The sequence below is a fragment of the Danio aesculapii genome, chromosome 10 (genome assembly GCF_903798145.1).
Source record: "Danio aesculapii chromosome 10, fDanAes4.1, whole genome shotgun sequence".
In the NCBI taxonomy this organism is placed as follows: Eukaryota; Metazoa; Chordata; class Actinopteri; order Cypriniformes; family Danionidae; genus Danio; species Danio aesculapii.
In genome coordinates, this window is record NC_079444.1 from 45002417 (window position 1) to 45025418 (window position 23002).

General features: G+C 30.8%; 2 protein-coding genes across 2 annotated transcripts; one reads left to right on the forward strand and one right to left on the reverse strand.

The window, feature by feature from the left end:
* Window positions 1–11926, forward strand: LOC130236125 (histone H2A.Z). The gene is made up of 5 exons (XM_056466716.1): window positions 1–109; window positions 1570–1647; window positions 5042–5155; window positions 7360–7489; window positions 11488–11926. Exons 1-5 carry the CDS (start codon window positions 107–109, stop codon window positions 11547–11549), a joined length of 387 nt encoding a protein of 128 aa, XP_056322691.1. The 5' UTR covers window positions 1–106; the 3' UTR covers window positions 11550–11926.
* A 1791-nt stretch (window positions 11927–13717) lies between these two features.
* ved (ventrally expressed dharma/bozozok antagonist) lies at window positions 13718–21930 on the reverse strand. Its single transcript, XM_056466489.1, has 2 exons — window positions 21637–21930; window positions 13718–14087 (listed from the first exon to the last, which is right to left on the reverse strand). The coding sequence occupies exons 1-2, from the start codon at window positions 21928–21930 to the stop codon at window positions 13809–13811; spliced, it is 573 nt and encodes a 190-aa protein (XP_056322464.1). The 3' UTR covers window positions 13718–13808.
* Between the last annotated feature and the right edge of the window lie 1072 nt (window positions 21931–23002).

Here is a 23002-nt window from a genome sequence, read left to right on the forward strand (position 1 = left end):
TCGCTGATTGGTTATTAGGCGAGAACATACCGCGCTATCCCTGAAGCACTCATCATTGTGTTTTCCCTCCGTTTCCAGCGAAAAGAGAAGCAGCTCATCTGGCGAAATGGTAAGATAAGTTCTTAATTATCCGATATTTGTAATATGGGTTACATTTAGTTGATTTGCTGTGTGTAAACGGCTCTGGATTCGAGCTCGCGAAGCTTTAATCAGCGCGCGGTTTTGCTAAACGAGCGCCGACCGCGAGAATAAAGTCAGTTTGCTGCATTAATCTGCAAAAGCCATCAAAAGAGCTCACCTGTGTTTAATAATTAAATATCAGGTCATGGTTTGGTGTTTTAAAACTATATTCAGTGCCCTAAGAGCAGATTTAAATATATCCCGCATTTTCTTTTGTTTGACATGCTGGCTCGTGGTTTAAATAAGGTTAAAGAAGCTAAAGGTTAAGTAATGTTTGCTATTTTACGTTAAAAACCGATAATACAAAGAAAGCTTTCGACAAATTTCGCAGTTATGAAATTTTTTAATCGAAATTTGTGTTTTAGTTTCGACGTGTGAACTCGTTTTACTCCCATTTGCGAGAAATAAGTTGTGCGGTGTAAGTTACGTTACACTTAAAATGGAAGCGGCAAACTTAATTTCAAGAAATAAAGTTATAATGTTGAACAAAATCAGCAGATTTTAAACTATTGATGGTATGAAGAGAAAATGGATAGAAACAGCCTAAACACGTTAAAATTAGGAAGAAATATAGTTTAAAATGCAATTAAAGGCGCTGAATTGCAAGTCAATGTCAACACGAACAAACAAAAACCGCAGAAGTGCTCAGAAATCGTCAAACTCAGAAAAAATCCCTCTGAAATGTGTGGTTTTCCGTGTCAGAGATAAGCTTCAATGTGAATCTGCTCTTCTGCGTAATTGTTTGTCTTAATGTTACTCAAAATTATCAGGAAAATAATACGTGTTGCTTAATTCACAAAATAACTGAATGCAAATGCCTTTTTATTTTGCGTTTGATTTGGGGAATTTACCTTTACATCGAGCATAATGTAATTTAGGAGCTGCAAGTAAAGTTATAGTTTATAGTAAGAAATAAAGTTATAATTGTGACCAAATAACAGCTAATTACATATTTTAATAAATGTGAAAAACAGACTGCAAGAACAAAGAATGAAAGAAAAACTGATTTAAGAGAAATTGTGTACAAATGTTGTAAGAAGTCGTCAGAATTATCACCAAAAACAAACAACAAATGCAGAACTGCATAAAAACGTGCACACAGATAGTGAGAAACTCTGAATTTTGAGAGAGAATCTATCTGAAATTATGCCAACGGGTAGTTTTCCATGACTGGAAAAAAATCTTCCACGTGAATCTGCATTTCAATGTTTTTTGTGTCACATTACTATAAAATGCCTATCTTTTTATACCTCTCAAATTAATGTAAGATACAGATTTCCCAATGCCTCTATTCTGATGAGTTTGATTTTTAAATCAATGTAAAGAATTTTACGTTGACCACAGTGTGATTACATTGAGTGTTTAATATTTTTCTTTGTGCTTCCACAGGCAGGAGGCAAAGCAGGAAAAGACAGCGGAAAAGCTAAGACGAAAGCCGTCTCCAGATCTCAGAGAGCTGGTCTGCAGGTACTGACTCCAAACTAGATCTAATGTTGAGTTTTAAAGGATTAGTTCATGTTTTTGAAGAAAATACTGTCATTTGAACTTCTAAAGATCTAAAATTTATTCACTCAACTCTCGATTTAATTCACAATTTTGCTTAAAACAATTTTTACTAAATGAACTTTGAAAGAACATTATAGTATAAATGGAATGGAAAGTGTCCTTTTTATTGGGATATTGCTGCACATTTCTTAGTGAAATTTTGATAACAGTACAGAATTTAAAGCGAATCCCAAATTAAAGTACAGAAATAGTCTCTATATAAACAATCCCAAGTTAAATAAGGTACAGGAATAAATAAAATATTCGTATAAACAAAATCCTCTTTAAACTATCCCAAATTAAATTAGACTGTATATTTTTACAATTTCATTTATAAATATAATGGTATGGCTTCAATTTAGTGGAATTGTTGTCATAAAATGTGTAAATAAAACCGCAGACTAACTGCAGATTCATTCTCTGCCAGCAGAAGGCGCTTATAATCAGCAGTCATCCTGTTTTCATGGTTACCGCTGTAAACAAAGCAGCGCTGTATTTAAAGCGTTAGTTCACACAAACATGAAAACCTTCAACAGAAAACAAAAAAACTGATGTACACAAAAGATATTTCAAAGAATGCTGAACCCATAACTATTGACTTGTATAGTAGGAAAAACAAATGTTATGGAAGTCAATGGTTATAGGTTTTTAAAGTAACGTCTTTTGCATTTAACAGAAGAAACTCACTCGTAACAGTTTAAAAACAAGTAACTGTAAATGATTGAAGAATGAGTAAAGTGAGTAAAGAATGACAATTGACATGTTTTGATTGAACTGTCCATCTTAAAACGACTAGTCTGAATCTTTCAGAGAAGAAATGAACACCCCATTCATTCACACACTCTTACTCCAATTGTATTGTTTTGCGTCTCAATTGTTTTGAATACATTGAATACATGTTACTTTCCTATCAGTTCCAATGCAGTCAAAGAGCTCTAAATGATCCCAGACGAGGAATAAGTGGCTGATCTTGGATCTTTTCACATCAGCTTTTAAGATGCATTCTGATCACAGTTAGTCAAAAGAGATGCATTTGCATTCACACCTAGCATTTAAATCCATGCCTTTTGTCCAGTGCTCTGGCGAGGAAGAGACTTTGGCTTTCTCTGATCTTTCATTGTAATGGTAATCTACATATGATGCTGAAGCTGGAACAATTTTCATAGTGAACTCAACATGTCTTGTTAAAAGTATCAGATCAATTAAATTAATTGATGGAATTTTAATGTGGTGCTCAGCATGATTAAGTTTAACCCACACAAATCTGTCTATTTAAATTAATATTTTCTGCAGGATGCATTGCATACATTTTTGTGCATATACATTAGTTCCAGTTTTACCCTTGGTACTGGGTAATCTAGCTAAATGAAAACTAAAGATCAGTCTGGTGATGAGTACACCCAATTAATTTGTTGGAGAAAATATTGCAATAACTAGTTTAAATTTAAAGTTGACTGTCTTTCTGTTTATTAACCAAAAGTGTTTTAATGGATATAAGTGTATATAAGAAAGTATAGTCTATTTTCACTGAGAAATTGATAAATTATGCATAATGTCTTTAGACTCTTAAGGATCGTTCACATCATGCATGATAAATAATTAATAGATGTAGAAATCAAAGATTTGTTGATCATGGATATAACAGAAAAAGATATATTGTTGAGAGATCTATTGAAACAATATAATTGGGATCACAATCAGAAAGATTATTTTCTTTGCTAATAAACTATTTTCACTTCCTCCATTTGCAGATTATTTTCCTTTTTTATAGAAAAACTCACTTAACTTTAGCGTAAGGGTTTTGTTTTATTATAACTGACTGACAAACAGGTACACAACATTAGCATTCACTTGGCAAAACATTACTGTTTGGTTGTAAAGACGTTGCTATTTGGTTATCAAAACATTAGTGTTCTGTTATTAAAATGTTACCCTTCGGTTATAAAAACGTTACCATTCTTTTATCACAACTTGACTTAAAACATTGACCATTTAAAATGTTACCATTCAGCTATCAAAATAGTAATGTTGGCTTATTAAAGCATTACTATTCCGTTGTAATGTTACCATTCATTTATCAACTTGCTTAAAACGTTACTATTCGGTTATCAAAATAATGTTAGCGTTTTAAAACATTATTCAGTAGGGCCATACAGAATCTGCAGACATGCTCTTTCAGCAGAAAATTTTGTAAAAAAAAAAAAAAATCAGTGGATTATAATAATGATTTTAGGAGATTCATAACTTAATTTATGAGAAAAAAAAACTTTTTAACTGATTTAATGTTTATAATGCAAATCCAACTAGATCTGCTTATTTGGTAAACAAAGTAAGTCTTTTATATAATGCATCTACTAAAAGACATTACATATTACTTTACAAACTGTATTGTAAATAAATCATATGAATATTTTAATAATAATATAATTATTATATCACAATAATATTAGTGAAATTAACTGAATAAATATAAACACATACACAAGTAAATACATAGGCTCAATGATGGGATAGAAATCTGTGTATTTCTGTATGCGCAGATTCCGTATGGGCCTACTATTCAGTTATAAATAGATTACCAATATGTTACCATTTAGTTATTAAAATATCAGTTATTTAATAAGTTAATGTTTTTCTTTTGTCAAATCAAATGAACTCCTAGTTATCTCGGTAGTTTAGTTATCAATTTTACCATTCAATTATCGAAACATTACTGTTCAGTTATAAAAACGTTACCATCAGTTATCAAAATGTTACCGTTTGGTTATCAAAACATAACTGTTCAGTTATCTAAATGTTACCAAATGTTATCAGTTTTTTTTACCAGTTATCAAAATATTGCAATTTGCTTTTCAGAATGTTACGATTCGTTTATTAAAACATTATCATTCAGTTAGCAAAACATTATTTCACTTGGCAAATGTTACCATTTGGTATGTGTTTTTTTTTTTTTTTTTTCCCATCTTGTTAAGAATTTGTAGATATTATGGCTAGAAACAAGACCAATTATAAATAAATAATTGTATTTTTTGCGGTACATCAGGGGAAAGAATGCTAAAAATACAAAATTCTACAACCCAGTCTAGTGAACTGAAATAAATGACCGGGAAAGCACTCTTACAATGTTGATTGCGTCAAAGCAGCTTAACACAAGTTGTAGTAAATTGAAATCCAGTTTTTGCAGCTCAGTGTAGTGTAATATAAAACCCAAACACCAAAGACCAAATCCAACGAAACCAAGCTAGCCATTATTTTTTTATACATTATTAATTTTGAAGGTGAAACTGCATAATTAACCATGTTTTTCTTAATCCAGTTTCCTGTAGGCCGTATCCACAGGCACCTGAAGACCCGGACCACCAGCCATGGCCGTGTCGGAGCTACAGCTGCGGTTTACAGCGCCGCTATCCTGGAGTATCTCACCGCTGAGGTAACACCAGGGTGTATTTAATTAATTAATTTTTACCCAGGGTCTAAATGTTTGGCTGCTGACTGTGGTTTGTCCTACTGCTAAGTAAAGGGTAAAGTACATCCAGCAGAAGGAGCAAAGACTTGCATTTCAAAAGCAAAATTTTAGGCCTTTAATTGTCTTCAATTCACTGAAATTTTGTGTTAAGTCATTCTAAACCAGACTTGGTTTACATGGACATAGGAAAAATTATTCAGTCCTAGCTGAGGCCTATCCAGTCACCAACAATACATCCCAATAAAACCCAACTTTTTTATTTTTATAGCCAATATTATGATGGCTAATTTAATAGCTTTGTAACATTGTTTTTATTATCTTCATTATAATAACATTTGATTTTTAAAGTTCTCCATGTATTTATAGAGCATATATGCTGAGGACACTGCCCTGGACAGACTGTTGTGCATGCATTTAGTGCATTGTAGTTTTAAAAAGCAGGGGAAAAAAGAAAAGTTATGTTTAATATTAGAAAAAAGGTCAACACAACACTGGTTTGCTTGTTTGACACAATATTTTAAATATGTAGACAAGAATTTGCTTTTTTTTTTTTTTTTTTTTTTGATGAGGCGTATCTTTTCTGCTGCACCAACTGGGCCCTGGAAATTCGTTGATAGTCTTAAAGTCTTCAGTTTGTAGAAAGCCTGTGTATAAGACTGAAGAGTTCTGTGATAACTATTGGCTAGTGTTAGGGCTTGTCAATATGGCTGAAACCCCAAATTCTAATTTCTTTCTATAAATGAATTCAAATTTACATTATGGAGATTAAGTAAACAGTGCATTAATAACCTGGGAAAACACGCTTGGGTGAATGCAAAATAAGCTAACTGATGTTCAGAATCAAGCTCATTTATCAAGTAGGAAAATTCTAAATGATATGATGTCTGGAACTGAGCATAAGTTTACAAAAACCATCATGTTTTTGCCTTTTGACACCGTAAATTGCAGGTTTTTGTATTTGAATGGTGCTGTCATACATTGGCTCTTAACGAATATTGGAAATTCAAATGATTATCTTTTGTTTGAGAGCCCTACTGGATGTAGATGCTGATGATTATACAGCTTACATGCCACTAAACTATTAGATGCAAAACATTGAGATGTAGTACTTGCTGTTTAATTGCATGTAAAGCTGATTTTAAAAAACCCTACTTAGTCACAAGATGGCGCCAAACATTCAAATTGCATCATGATAGACAAGCAAATATACAGCTTCACTTATTCGCTGCCTTGTAAAATAAGTTTTCAAATATATCCCTAGTGCTGTTTAACATATTTAAACAAAAGTTCTAATTAACTCATCTCTAATCACTGATTTAGTTTTCCTCTGCCATGATGACAGCACATGATGATTTACTAGTTAATTTGCAAGATACTAATTTAAAGACCACTTGGTTAAGTAGATGAGTTCATTGGACAACAGTGGTTTGTTCTGTAGAAACAATCTAAAAAATTTAAAGAGGCTTATAATACTGACCCTGATATAAACAATATAACAAAGCATACACTTTAAAATGAACTAACTAACTAACTTCCAGCCAAACTAGCAGCAGTAAGACTCTCTCCAGATGAAAAAAATAATAGGAATAGCTTAAATTATTTATTTTATAAATATGCAACATTAGACTAGTTTTGTTGTCCAGGGTCACATAACTTTTATTTAGCAATATGAGAAGATATAATTTTGACCCAAATTAAGTTTTTCTTATATGCCAGGAATCATTAGAATATTAAATAAAGCTCATGTTCAATGAAGATATTTTGAGGGGGGAAAAAAACATTTCACATAAATATAACAAATCTCAATTTCTGATTAGTCATGTGCAGTACTGACAACATGATTTGAACAACTTTAACACCACCACCACCACCACCCCTGAGAAAAGTTAGAGTATTATCCAACAGAAACAAATGAAACGTCAATAAAAAGCTTATTTTAATCAACTTATTATCTTGGATGATGTGTAAATCCAGACTCTCATATTCACTAATGTTTAAAGATGATTGACCCGGCTGTGTCTGTGTTAATAGTTGAATCTGTTGTAATCTGGGAGAAGAATACTTGATTCTGATTGGTTCGTCACAACATTCCAGAGGCGTGTAATGATCCTCTGTAGAGGTGTAATAATGGTGTGTAAAGCAGACGTGTGTGTTATTTGCATGCGCAGGTGCTGGAATTGGCTGGAAACGCTTCTAAGGATCTGAAGGTGAAGCGAATCACTCCCAGACATTTACAGCTGGCCATCCGTGGAGACGAGGAGCTGGACTCGCTCATCAAGGCTACCATTGCTGGAGGAGGTGAGAGACCGCTCCGACACGCTATTGAAGACTTGATTTATTTTATTTACAGGCTTGAGTTTCAGACATATGATTTAGGCCCCGTTTACACTAATAGATTTTAGTTTTAAAGCTGCGTTTTAGAATGAAAATGATCCACGTCACACTAGCGTTTCTGAACAGCTCTAAGTCCATACTACACCGCTGTAAACACACGTCACGTGACCACACAGTCTCTGCCATGCACTGCAGCGTGCTTTGAGCACATACCCATATAAGAGCTGTGCTCGTCGGACAGTTCGTTAAGGATCTACTGCAGGATCTAATCTTACTATATTAGTTAAACGTGATATTTAATTCATCTTGTCTATATCTAACCACATTCCCTGACTTTGGGCTATTGAATCGATTACTAGTTCTCAGGTAACGTGGTTTGGCTGAGTGCACAGATAAGTTGGGTCAATATCTTTAACCACGGACACTGATTCTGCGCATTGCTCGCCTTTATTTCCTATAATATAAACTTATTGTGCGTTATACTCTTATAATGGACATTATTGATTTATTAAAACTGATATTCAGCAAAACTGATATTCAGCAAAAATCATAGGATGCAGTGACGTTATCGGCTGTGTTCTGTTATAAATATGCACACAGTGATGACGCTCATATAAATATGCAGCTACACGACGCCTCAACATTTCTGCTGTCTGTTAGGTTGCTAAAATCAACATGTAAATGGACAGTTTCTTATGTCATGTTCATTTTGTTGTTAAAGTGAAACAGCGTAGCCTGCAGGATAATGTGAGTGAGGTTATAACTAGGGCCAGACGGAATCTGCGGACGTTTTTTGCTATTTCTGTGGAGAATATTGCTAAAAATCTGTGGATTTCTGCATAATTATTTTGGGAGTATCATAACTAAAACCTTAATATGTGAACTAAAAAATAATGTCTTTAACTTATTTAATGTTTAAAATGCAAATCCTATTAGATTCACTTTTATTTGGTAAACAAAGCAAGTCTCTAATATAATATCTCTACTAAAAGACAGAGAATATGACTGTACACACTGCACTGTACATAAATCAGATGAACATTTTCATATTGGTCAATAATATTACTGTAATTTAAAGACTCAATAAATATAGATTTACACACATTTACACTAGTAAATAAACAGAATTAATGATGGGCTAAAAATCTGCTGAATTCTGTGCACGCAGATTCTGTGTGGGCCTAGTTATAATGTACACTGTTTGCTTTGAAGATTGACCCGACGTGCCCTCGGGGGTCTGTTTTCCATATCAAACTTGCGAAGTTACAAGGAGAGGATGCAGGACTGAACTGTGTGTAGGCTACTTAATATTGAGGGAAAAGCCCCAATCAGAGAGGAGAATGTCTGCAGCTCCGCCTCCATTTTCAGATGTCTCTGTTTTCCCCCATCCACACTGAGACGCAGCAGCAGCGGTTTAGGATGAAAAGGCCTCTCCAGCGCTTTCAAAACGCTCAGTTTTTGGCGCTCGAAATCTCTGGCGTAGTGTAGACAGATGGTGTAACCGTATCAAAACTGAAGCGTTTTCAAACTAAAACGTATTAGTGTAAACAGGGCCTTAGAAGCTTGGACAGTACTTAAACTTTATTTGAAGCTCTTTATAAAGAGCCTACATTTGTAGTCATTTCAGCGAATCCTCATACTGTTGAGCTTTCAGCAACGAGATCTTCTTACTTTGAAAAATCATAACGTCTTAACACACAATGCACATACCTGCCAACACCGGGAGTCTCCCGTGTTTCCCAACACTTTCCCGCCACCCTCCCATAATTATTCTTTATTCCACCCAGAAATCTCCCCAACCCAGATGTTATACTGCAGCACAACAAAATGACTTAATCTTGATCAAACCTTAAGAAAAGTGTCCGTCTTTATCATTTTATTCCTTCTATTTGTCTGTCCTGTTTGTGTAGACACTGCTCTTAATCACTTACAGTAGTTTCTCTGACTATATATGGTATATAATATTATTATTATTATTATTACTATATTTAATAAGTTGTGTCACTGGCATTAAATGTTCTATAATTGATGACATTTATTTTGCAGTGATATTATTGACACGATCAGTCCAGTCGAGTTATATTGTCCTTCTGCTACATGTGTGGACATACAGAGGAATGAAGGCCCACAGTGCTACAGAAATAATCATAAATACAAACCCAACACTGGAGATGAGCTATTCTAAACACATGCATAACATTATCACTTACGGCAATTTCTGTGAGCCAATAAACAAACCACAAATATTTATCATGAACACTTCAAAGGAGCATCCTATTTTCATTGCTGTATAATCTCTGATTAAGATTAGGCTTTTATTTAGTTGAAGAGCAGAGTTTTAGCTCTTGAATGTGTTGTATTGGCTATGTTCAGTATTGTTACTGTTATTACGGCCCTGTTTTTTTTTTGAGATTTGTCTGAAATTATTGCGCAATGTTTGTTAAAGTTTCTGTTGGTCGTGATATATTTCTGTTGGTCATTTATAGTCACAGTAATTGTTTCTAAATTGACAGCAATAACATTTAAATCAGTTTATGCCAGTGATTTTAATAGTGATTCTGCATAATAATGAAAATAGACACTTTAAAACTTAAGATTAGGCTTTTTTTATTATTATTATTTATTTATTTATTTATTATTTATTATTATTATTATGGTTATTTTTGGCTTGTGTTCATTACTACACTTATATAATTGCTACATAATCATTACTACAGTCATAATGACAACACTAATTATGACCATGATTGTCTGAATCATTCCAACACTGTTGATTTAATTTCTACACAGTGTAGTGATGATTATAACTATACAACAGTGTATAATCATTATATGATCATTTTAAGCAAGTTTTGGTTTTTGCGCAAAAAAAAGATTTGTGTTGGCAGGACTTTTCCAGCATCAGGGCTGCATGTTTAGTAGTGTGTAAACAGTGCTGGTGTGTGTGTGTGTGTGTGTGTGTGTGTGTGTGTGTGTGTGTGTGTGTGTGTGTGTGTGTGTGTGTGTGTATACAGAGCTCAGGATGACTTAGTACAGTCCATTTTGAAAATGAATATTCTCCATTTCTCATTGAATATAGTCAATTTATTTTGGTGCATTTAAACAAAACGGATTTATTAAAATAATATTTTAGTCACCAAACATGAAGAAACTGAAAGATAAAACTATTAAATTAAAGCAAAATATTGCAAGAAATAAATTACAACCTGAACAATTTCAACTAAAGTTTTAATAAAAAAAAAACTATACGTGTTTTGCTGCTTTTTAAATAAAATGTATGTAAATATATAAAAGCTTAAATGTATATATTTATTTATTTGATTTTATTTATTTGTTTGATTATATAATTGATGATTTATTTATTTGATTTATTTATTAGATTTTTTTTTAATTATTTATTTGATTATTTATTTGACGATTTTTTTAATTGATGATTTATTTATTTGATTATTTAATTGATAATTTATTTGATTTTTTTAAATTGATTTATTTATTTGACGATTTTTTAAATTGATTATTTATTTATTTGATGATTTATTTGATTATTTAATTGATTGTTTTTATTTATTTGTTTATTTATTTATTTGATTATTTAATTGATGATTTATTTATTTGATTTTATTTATTTATTTGATTTTATTTATTTGATGATTTAATTATTTATTTATTTGATGATTTGATTGATTATTTAATTATTTTATTAATTTTATTTTTATATTTATTTTTTCTCTAACACATTATTTAGTTTAATGCTAGTGTTTGGAGTGTTATTGTGAGTTATTTTGTTAGATGAGCTCTAGATTTGTCTTCAGTACTGACTAATCTAATGTATATGCACAGATATAATATTGTAGAGCTTCCTATTAAATAAATGAGTTTAAAAGAGAGATTAGTGAGGGGTGAGCTCATAGATCTAGTGTTGTGTGAATGGTGCTAATCTCTTATTGTTTGTGCGTCTGCAGGAGTGATTCCTCACATCCACAAGTCTCTGATTGGGAAGAAGGGTCAGCAGAAGACCGTATGAGGAGCCAATCAGCACTGCTTTTCTTCAGTTTCCCGTTCGTTTGCTTCTGTTTGGTAAAGCGTAGTTTAGCATAACAATGGTTAGCGATTGACGTACTGTATCCTGATGATTAGCGCGGGGCGGGGGGGATTAATCATGCTTGTTTTAGTTGAGGGTGGGGTCTGTGCTTTCGGGGCTTTGTTATCGGCTTTTAAAAAATTGTTTTATACATTTAAAAACCTTTTTTTGTTCGTTTTCTAAGTGTTTCTGTGATTTCATTCAACACGTCTCGTATTTTGGCTTCGGTGCTGCAAGGAATCTGTTGAAATGAATCCTGATATGAATCACTCTTCAATTTGACGTCAAGGAATATGTGAATAAAATTTATAAAAACAACATTTCCCAATCGCCTCTCTCTCATTGATTACCTCTGTGGACACGAGTGTTTAAACTGAGACAGTACATACAGGTGTTGTATTATTTACAACAAGATACTGGAAATATTCCTCAGAGATTTTGCTCCATATTGACATGATAGCATCACACAGTTGCTGCAGATTTGTCGGCTGCACATCCATAATGCCAATCTCCCGTTCCACCACATCCCAAAGGTGCTCTATTGGATTGAGCTCTGGTGACTGTGGAGGCCATTTAAGTACAGTGAACTCATTGTCATGTTCAAGACACCAGTCTGAGATGATTGGTGCTTTATGACATGGTGCGTTATCCTGCTGGAAGTAGCCATCAGAAGATGGAGACACTGTGCTCATAAAGGGATGGACATGGTCAGAACAATACTCAGGTAGGCTGTGGTGTTGACACCATGCTCAATTGGTACTAATGGACCCAAAGAAAATCTCCCCCACACCATTACACCACCACCACCAGCCTGAACCGCTGATACAAGGCAGGATGGATCCATGCTTTCATGTTGTTGAGGCCAAATTCTGAGCCGAGCATCTGAATGTGTCAGCAGAAATGGAGACTCATCAGACCAGGCAACGTTTCTCCAATCTTCTATTGTCCAGTTTTGGTGAGCCTGTGTGAATTGTAGCCTCAGTTTCCTGTTCTTAGCTGACAGGAGCGGCACCCGGTGTGGTCTTCTGCTGCCTGATTTGTTTTAGCATCAGTAGATTTGTTGAAAAGCATTCTCAAAGATATTTGTGCTCCAGTTTTCCAGAGCTAGTGTTGGTAAAATCTGTGTTTTTATAGTAATTAAGCACTTTGACTACATTTTCTGCTCATCACGGCTGAACGTGATCAAATCAGCAATAATATTTAAAACTAAAGCAATTTTTCTATGTGAATACACAGCAAAATATAAGTTATGGCTGAATTTACTTTTGTTTTAGCATCATCATAATTATGACTTCATTTTCTGCTCATGAAGGCTGCATTTTTTTTAACAAAATGTCAGTAAATGCTCAAATATATTTAATATTTAAAAAGCTGCTTTCTATGTAGTGACATGTGTAGTAAAAGGAAATGATTTCTTTTAGTCTTTGCTTCTAAAACACACTCTGAAGGTGTTTAAATCGCATCATATTGGTTTGAGTGCATTCTCAAAAATCGTGCACCAGTTGTCAATGTAATCTTGATAGTCAACGCTTGATTAATAATAATAATGATGCATTTTGACTTAATTTTCTGCTCATCAAAGCTGCATTAGTGATCTATAAATATTCTGAGACAGTTTTAATATTATAAAGAAATAAAAGCTGTCCTTTTCTACATGAATCTATGGTAAACGTGTTATTTCTAGCATCATTACTCCAGTCTTCAGTCACATGATCTTCAGAAATTATGAAATATGATTAATAATGATGATCAATGTTGTGCATCTTCATATTATGTTAAAACTAATTAAAATATTTGATCTTAAACCCTGAACTCAAATAAATGATCAATAGTGTAGCCGATAGAAAGCACTTTATTACTCCTGATTTACATATTTAAATAATTCCTCTGTGCAATAAAGCCAGTCCTGTGAGGTTATCATAATTGCATGCTGTTAGCAGTTTTACTTTAATAATAATAATGCATTTTGACTTATCAGGACTGTATTAGTGACACTGTAATTAAAATATTTGCCCTTTAACCCAACAAAATAAACGATCAACCGTGTAGTGAAATAGAAAGCACTTTATTAATACACTCCTGCAGTGAAACAGAGCTGCTGTTCCCTCCAGATTTACATATTTAAATAATTCCTCAGCACAATAAAGCCAGTCCTGTACTGTTACTATCATTATTGCACGGCGTCCCGCTGTGTGTCATCCGTCAGTGTGTGCTGTAATACTGGCAGGGGTGTATCGGGACACCCTGGAGGTTCTGGTAGCTGCTGTAATACAGGCTCTCAGCCGCGGGGCTGATGGGATACGCGGGTGCGAATGCTGCTGGAGACTCTGGGTAGAAACTGGGATATGGAGCAGCTCTGAAACTGTGCAGATCTGAATAATGCATCATATGAGACGCCACCTTCACCTGACAGGCCTGAGCCAGACTGTCCTGAACCGTCCGCTTCAGCTTCATGCGCCGGTTCTGGAACCAGTTTCTGATCTGATGGAAAGAAGAAAAAAACATGCAGATTATTATTAACGTTTAGCTACCTGAATCATAACATTTTTATAAACGAACGTTAATGTTTTGACAACTGAATCATAACATTTTTATAGCTGAATGTTAATGTTTTGCTAAGAATCATAACATTTTTATAGCTGAATGTTAACGTTTTGCTAAGAATCATACCATTGTTATAACTGAACATTAATGTTTTGCTAAGAATCATAACATTTTTATAGCTGAATGTTAATGTTTTGCTAAGAATCATAACATTTTTATAACCGAACGTTAACGTTTTGCTAAGAATCATAACATTTTTATAACCGAACGTTAATGTTTTGCTAAGAATCATAACATTGTTATAACTGAACGTTAACGTTTTGCTAAGAATCATAACATTGTTATAACCGAACGTTAATGTTTTGCTAAGAATCATAACATTTTTATAACTGAACGTTAATGTTTTGCTAAGAATCATAACATTTTTATAACCGAACGTTAACGTTTTGCTAAGAATCATAACATTTTTATAACCGAACGTTAATGTTTTGCTAAGAATCATAACATTTTTATAACCGAACGTTAATGTTTTGCTAAGAATCATAACATTGTTATAACTGAACGTTAATGTTTTGCTAAGAATCATAACATTTTTATAACTGAACGTTAATGTTTTGCTACCTGAATCATAACATTTTTATAACCGAACATTAATGTTTTGCTAAGAATCATAACATTTTTATAACTGAACGTTAATGTTTTGCTACCTGAATCATAACATTTTTATAACCGAACATTAATGTTTTGCTAAGAATCATAACATTGTTATAACTGAACGTTAATGTTTTGCTAAGAATCATAACATTGTTATAACTGAACGTTAATGTTTTGCTAAGAATCATAACATTTTTATAACTGAACGTTAATGTTTTGCTACCTGAATCATAACATTTTTATAACCGAACATTAATGTTTTGCTAAGAATCATAACATTTTTATAACTGAACGTTAATGTTTTGCTAAGAATCATAACATTGTTATAACTGAACGTTAATGTTTTGCTAAGAATCATAACATTGTTATAACTGAACGTTAATGTTTTGCTAAGAATCATAACATTGTTATAACTGAACGTTAATGTTTTGCTAAGAATCATAACATTGTTATAACCGAACATTAATGTTTTGCTAAGAATCATAACATTTTTATAACTGAACGTTAATGTTTTTCTAAGAATCATAACATTTTTATAACTGAACGTTAATGTTTTGCTAAGAATCATAACATTTTTATAACTGAACATTAATGTTTTGCTAAGAATCATAACATTTTTATAACTGAACATTAATGTTTTGCTAAGAATCATAACATTTTTATAACTGAACGTTAATGTTTTGCTACCTGAATCATAACATTTTTATAACTGAACATTAATGTTTTGCTAAGAATCATAACATTGTTATAACTGAACGTTAATGTTTTGCTAAGAATCATAACATTTTTATAACTGAACGTTAATGTTTTTCTAAGAATCATAACATTTTTATAACTGAACGTTAATGTTTTGCTACCTGAATCATAACATTTTTATAACCGAACATTAATGTTTTGCTAAGAATCATAACATTTTTATAACTGAACGTTAATGTTTTGCTAAGAATCATAACATTGTTATAACTGAACGTTAATGTTTTGCTAAGAATCATAACATTGTTATAACTGAACGTTAATGTTTTGCTAAGAATCATAACATTGTTATAACTGAACGTTAATGTTTTGCTAAGAATCATAATAATTTTAGAACTAAATGTTAATGTTTCTGCTAACTGAATCATAACATTTTTATAACTGAACACTAATGTTTTGCTAAGAATCATAACATTGTTATAACTGAACATTAATGTTTTGCTAAGAATCATAACATTGTTATAACCGAACATTAATGTTTTGCTAAGAATCATAACATTGTTATAACTGAACGTTAATGTTTTGCTAAGAATCATAATAATTTTAGAACTAAATGTTAATGTTTTGCTAAGAATCATAATAATTTTAGAACTAAATGTTAATGTTTTGCTAAGAATCATAACATTTTTATAACTGAACGTTAATGTTTTGCTACCTGAATCATAACATTTTTATAACTGAACATTAATGTTTTGCTAAGAATCATAACATTGTTATAACCGAACATTAATGTTTTGCTAAGAATCATAACATTTTTATAACTGAACGTTAATGTTTTGCTACCTGAATCATAACATTTTTATAACTGAACATTAATGTTTTGCTAAGAATCATAACATTGTTATAACCGAACATTAATGTTTTGCTAAGAATCATAACATTTTTATAACTGAACGTTAATGTTTTTCTAAGAATCATAACATTTTTATAACTGAACGTTAATGTTTTGCTAAGAATCATAACATTTTTATAACTGAACGTTAATGTTTTGCTAAGAATCATAACATTGTTATAACTGAACGTTAATGTTTTGCTACCTGAATCATAACATTGTTATAACCGAACGTTAATGTTTTGCTAAGAATCATAACATTTTTATAGCTGAATGTTAACGTTTTGCTAAGAATCATAACATTTTTATAGCTGAATGTTAACGTTTTGCTAAGAATCATAACATTTTTATAACTGAACGTTAATGTTTTGCTAAGAATCATAACATTTTTATAACTGAACGTTAATGTTTTGCTAAGAATCATAACATTGTTATAACTGAACGTTAATGTTTTGCTAAGAATCATAACATTTTTATAACTGAACGTTAATGTTTTGCTACCTGAATCATAACATTTTTATAACCGAACGTTAACGTTTTGCTAAGAATCATAACATTGTTATAACTGAACGTTAATGTTTTGCTAAGAATCATAACATTTTTATAACCGAACATTAATGTTTTGCTAAGAATCATAACATTTTTATAACTGAACATTAATGTTTTGCTAAGAATCATAACATTTTTATAGCTGAATGTTAACGTTTTGCTAAGAATCATAACATTTTTATAACTGAACGTTAATGTTTTGCTAAGAATCATAACATTGTTATAACCGAACGTTAATGTTTTGCTAAGAATCATAACATTTTTATAACCGAACATTAATGTTTTGCTAAGAATCATAACATTGTTATAACTGAACGTTAATGTTTTGCTAAGAATCATAATAATTTTAGAACTAAATGTTAATGTTTTGCTAAGTGAATCATAACATTTTTATAACCAAACGTTAATGTTTTGCTAAGAATCATAACATTGTTATAACCGAACATTAATGTTTTGCTAAGAATCATAACATTGTTATAACTGAACGTTAATGTTTTGCTAAGAATCATAACATTTTTATAACTGAACGTTAATGTTTTGCTAAGAATCATAACATTGTTATAACTGAACGTTAATGTTTTGCTACCTGAATCATAACATTTTTATAACTGAACATTAATGTTTTGCTAAGAATCATAACATTGTTATAACCGAACATTAATGTTTTGCTAAGAATCATAACATTGTTATAACTGAACGTTAATGTTTTGCTAAGAATCATAACATTTTTATAACTGAACGTTAATGTTTTGCTAAGAATCATAACATTGTTATAACTGAACGTTAATGTTTTGCTAAGAATCATAACATTTTTATAACTGAACGTTAACGTTTTGCTAAGAATCATAACATTGTTATAACTGAACGTTAATGTTTTGCTACCTGAATCATAACATTTTTATAACTAAACATTAATGTTTTGCTAAGAATCATAACATTGTTATAACCGAACATTAATGTTTTGCTAAGAATCATAACATTGTTATAACCGAACATTAATGTTTTGCTAAGAATCATAACATTGTTATAACTGAACATTAATGTTTTGCTAAGAATCATAACATTGTTATAACTGAACGTTAATGTTTTGCTAAGAATCATAACATTGTTATAACTGAACGTTAATGTTTTGCTAAGAATCATAACATTGTTATAACTGAACGTTAATGTTTTGCTAAGAATCATAACATTTTTATAACTGAACGTTAATGTTTTGCTACCTGAATCATAACATTTTTATAACTGAACATTAACGTTTTGCTAAGAATCATAACATTTTTATAACCGAACATTAACGTTTTGCTAAGAATCATAACATTTTTATAACCGAACGTTAATGTTTTGCTAAGAATCATAACATTTTTATAACCGAACGTTAACGTTTTGCTAAGAATCATAACATTTTTATAACTGAACATTAATGTTTTGCTAAGAATCATAACATTTTTATAACCGAACGTTAACGTTTTGCTAAGAATCATAACATTTTTATAACTGAACGTTAATGTTTTGCTAAGAATCATAACATTGTTATAACTGAACGTTAATGTTTTGCTAAGAATCATAACATTGTTATAACTGAACATTAATGTTTTGCTAAGAATCATAACATTGTTATAACCGAACGTTAACGTTTTGCTAAGAATCATAACATTTTTATAACCGAACGTTAACGTTTTGCTAAGAATCATAACATTTTTATAACTGAACGTTAATGTTTTGCTACCTGAATCATAACATTTTTATAACCGAACATTAATGTTTTGCTAACTAAATCATAACATTTTTATAACCAAACGTTAATGTTTTGCTAAGAATCATAACATTGTTATAACCGAACATTAATGTTTTGCTAAGAATCATAACATTGTTATAACTGAACGTTAATGTTTTGCTAAGAATCATAACATTTTTATAACTGAACGTTAATGTTTTGCTAAGAATCATAACATTTTTATAACTGAACATTAATGTTTTGCTAAGAATCATAACATTTTTATAACTGAACGTTAATGTTTTGCTAAGAATCATAACATTTTTATAACCGAAAGTTAATGTTTTGCTAAGAATCATAACATTTTTATAACTGAACACTAATGTTTTGCTAAGAATCATAACATTTTTATAACTGAACGTTAATGTTTTGCTAAGAATCATAACATTTTTATAACCGAAAGTTAATGTTTTGCTAAGAATCATAACATTTTTATAACTGAACATTAATGTTTTGCTAAGAATCATAACATTTTTATAACCGAACATTAATGTTTTGCTAAGAATCATAACATTGTTATAACTGAACGTTAATGTTTTGCTAAGAATCATAATAATTTTAGAACTAAATGTTAATGTTTTGCTAAGTGAATCATAACATTTTTATAACCAAACGTTAATGTTTTGCTAAGAATCATAACATTTTTATTACTGAACATTAATGTTTTGCTAAGAATCATAACATTTTTATAACTGAACGTTAATGTTTTGCTAAGAATCATAACATTTTTATAACTGAACGTTAATGTTTTGCTAAGAATCATAACATTTTTATAACTGAACATTAATGTTTTGCTAAGAATCATAACATTTTTATAACTGAACATTAATGTTTTGCTAAGAATCATAACATTTTTATTACTGAACGTTAATGTTTTGCTAAGAATCATAATTTTAGAACTAAATGTTAATGTTTTGCTAAGAATCATAACATTTTTATAACTGAACATTAATGTTTTGCTAAGAATCATAATTTTAGAACTAAATGTTAATGTTTTGCTAAGAATCATAACATTTTTATAACTGAACATTAATGTTTTGCTAACTGAATCATAACATTTTTATAACTGAACATTAATGTTTTGCTAAGAATCATAACATTTTTATAACTGAACATTAATGTTTTGCTACAAATCATAACATTTTTATAACCGAATGTTTTATAAAAACCGACGTTTTTATAACTGTTTTGCTAAGTAAACTGTAATATTTTGATATCTGAATGGTAACATTTTAATAAGCGATAAGCGGAAACATTTTTATAACTGAACATTCATGTTTTTCTAAGAGAACGTTAACGTTTTTATATCCGAATGTTAACATTTATGTTAAAACATTTATGTTTTGTTAACCAAATAAAACAGTAATATTTTTGATAACCGAACATTAATGTTTTGCTAAGAGAATGCTAATGTTGTGAACCTGGTTGTCAGTCAGTTTTAATGAAACAAAAAAGTATTGTTGTTATAACTGAATAGTAACATTTTTATAACTGAACATTAATGTTTGATAAGGTAATGTTACCGTTCTTAAGAAGCGAATGGTAATGTTTCAATAAGCGAACATGAATATTTTGATAACTGAATGGTAACGTTTTGCTAAGTGAACTGTAGTATTTTGAATGGTAATATTTTTATTAACGAATGATAACATTTTGATAAGCAAATAGTAAGATTTTGTTTACTGAATGGTTTCATTTTATAACTAAATTTTTTTAATCAACATTTTGCTAAGTGAACTGTAATGTTTTGCTAACTGAATTGTTAAGTTTAGATAACTGAAAGGTAACGTTTTTGTAACCGAATATTAAAATTTTTAAATAAACAAAAGTTGCTAAGTTTCGATAACTGAACAGTAACATTTTTATAACCAAATGTAAACCTTTTTGCTAAGTGAAATGTAATGTTTTGCTAACTGAATGGTAATGTTTTTATAACCAAAAACTAGTTTTTAGATAGCTGAATGTTAATGTTTTGATAACTGAATGTTTTTCACTTTTATAACTAAATGGTAACGTAATAAACAAAATTTGTTTTAATAAATGAAAGTTACAATTATGGTAACTGAATGGTAATATTTTTACAATTGATCGGAAATGTTTTAATAAGCAAACTGAATCGTTTTGATAAGCGAATAGTAATATTTTGATAAGTGAATGGTAACAGTTTGATAAACGAATGGTAACGTTTTAATAAATGAAAGTTGATAAGTTTTGATAACCGAATGGTAATATTTTTATAACTGAACTGAAACGTTTTAATAAGAAAACTGAATCATTCTGATAAAAAAAACTGTTATATTTTAATAACTGAATGGTTATAAACGAATGGTAACATTTTACAAAGTGAACTGTAATGCTTTGCTAACAGAATGGTAACGTTTTATAAGTGAAAACTAATTTTTAGATAGCTGATTGTTAACGTCTGATAAGTGAACGATATTGTTTTGCTAAGTGAATGATAATGTTTTGATAACTGAGTGGTAACAATTTTATAACCAAATAGTAACGTTTTAATAAGTGACAGTTAAAGTTGTTATAACTGAATGTTAATGTTTAGATAACTGAAAGGTAATATTTTTATAATTGAATGGTAACGTTCTGATAAGCAAGTGATTACATTTTTACAACCGATAGGAAACTGATTATAACCAAACGTTAATGTTTTGATAAATAAATGGTATATATTTAAAACCATATGGTAACATTTTAACAAGCTAACGCCAATGTTATGATAACTGTATGGTAAACCTTTTATAATGAAATAGTAATAAACCAATGTTAATGTTTTGATAACTCAATGGTAACTTTTTAAAACTGAAACATAATAAATTAATATTAGAACATTAATGTTTTGATAACCAAATAGCAACATTTTTACAACCAAACAGTAACATTTTGCTAAGTGAATGCTAATGGTTGTGTACCTGTTTGTCAGTGAGTTTGAGTGTTCTGCAGAGCTCTGCCTTGTCCTGCGCCCCCAGATACGCGTTTCTCTTGAAGACTCGCTCCAGACTGCTGATCTGCTGGCTGCTGAAGGCAGTGCGCGGCCGCCGGCCACTAGAGGGAGACCCAGAGCCTGGAGCCGGAGCTGCAGATCCAGGAGCTGCAGGGGACCGAGAGCCAGAGCCTTCACTGCGGGAGCCTTCACTCTCACAGCCTGACAACTCTTCGTCTTCTGTGCTGCTGCTGAAGCCAGACTCTGAAGCACACAGACACATATATGAGCTGGAATATATATATATATGAATACAAAGTATATATACAGTATATACACAGTTATTCACCCTCCTGTGTTTTCTTCTTCAAATAATTCAGAAATGATGTTTAACAGATTCAGGAATTTCTCACAGTATTTCCTCTAATATTTGTTCTTCTGGAGAAAGTCTTATTTGTTTTATTTCAGCTAGAATAAAAGCAGTTTTTAATTGTTTTAAAGCCATTTTAAGGTCAGTATTATTAGCCTCCTTCAGCAATATTAGTTTTGGATTGTCTCCACAACAAACCTTTAACCTAACAGATAACTTTAACCTAAATAAATCTAACCTAATTTCAGGTTAATTTCAACAATTTTTTAATTTAACGCAGATGTTTACTTTATATATATATATATATATATATATATATATATATATATATATATATATATATATATATATATATATATATAATAAATTGCATTTAAAATTAGAACCTATTATTGCATTTTAACAAATGTACTATTTTAACAAACCTTTAGCTAAATTTAAATACAGCAGCTTAAAAAACAAAAACAAAACCCCGTCGTTTAACCATTATTAAATATTTACATTTTTTTAAAAAGGTTGTTCTGATGTTTTTAAAGAACATTTACATTATGTAAGTATTAATTTGTTTATTTGTTTAGACTTTACTAATCCCAAAGGGAAATTCACATGTCACAGCAGAGCTCTCCATACTATAGAATAAATAAAATAAATTACATATGTAAAAAGACAATAATATATGTATAAATGTATAATATAATAATAATATTCATGCTGCACCTTAGTTTCAAACAAGGAGTAGACGCAAGTCCATATCTACAGTAATAATGCTATAACAATTCAGCAGAATTCATCTAGTATGACTTTGGTCACCTGATCACTGTTGGTAAAAATGATTTCCGGTATCGTTCCCTGTAACACCGGGGCTGAATATTAACATAACTTTATTTTAGATCTTCATTGTATTTTATTGCTTTTTTATTGCATAACTATTTTATTACTAACAGAATTTAATGCAAAAAGGTAATTATTTATACTTTTTAAAAGT

Coding starts and splice junctions, on each gene's coding strand:
- LOC130236125 (XM_056466716.1), top strand. Junction 1,648..5,041: donor CTCAGAGAGCTGGTCTGCAG/GTACTGACTCCA, acceptor TTCTTAATCCAG/TTTCCTGTAGGCCGTATCCA. Junction 5,156..7,359: donor TGGAGTATCTCACCGCTGAG/GTAACACCAGGG, acceptor TTGCATGCGCAG/GTGCTGGAATTGGCTGGAAA.
- ved (XM_056466489.1), bottom strand. CDS start 21,930: ATGTGTCTGTGTGCTTCAGAGTCTGGCTTCAGCAGCAGCACAGAAGAC. Junction 14,088..21,636: donor TCAAACTCACTGACAAACAG/GTACACAACCAT, acceptor TCTTTCCATCAG/ATCAGAAACTGGTTCCAGAA.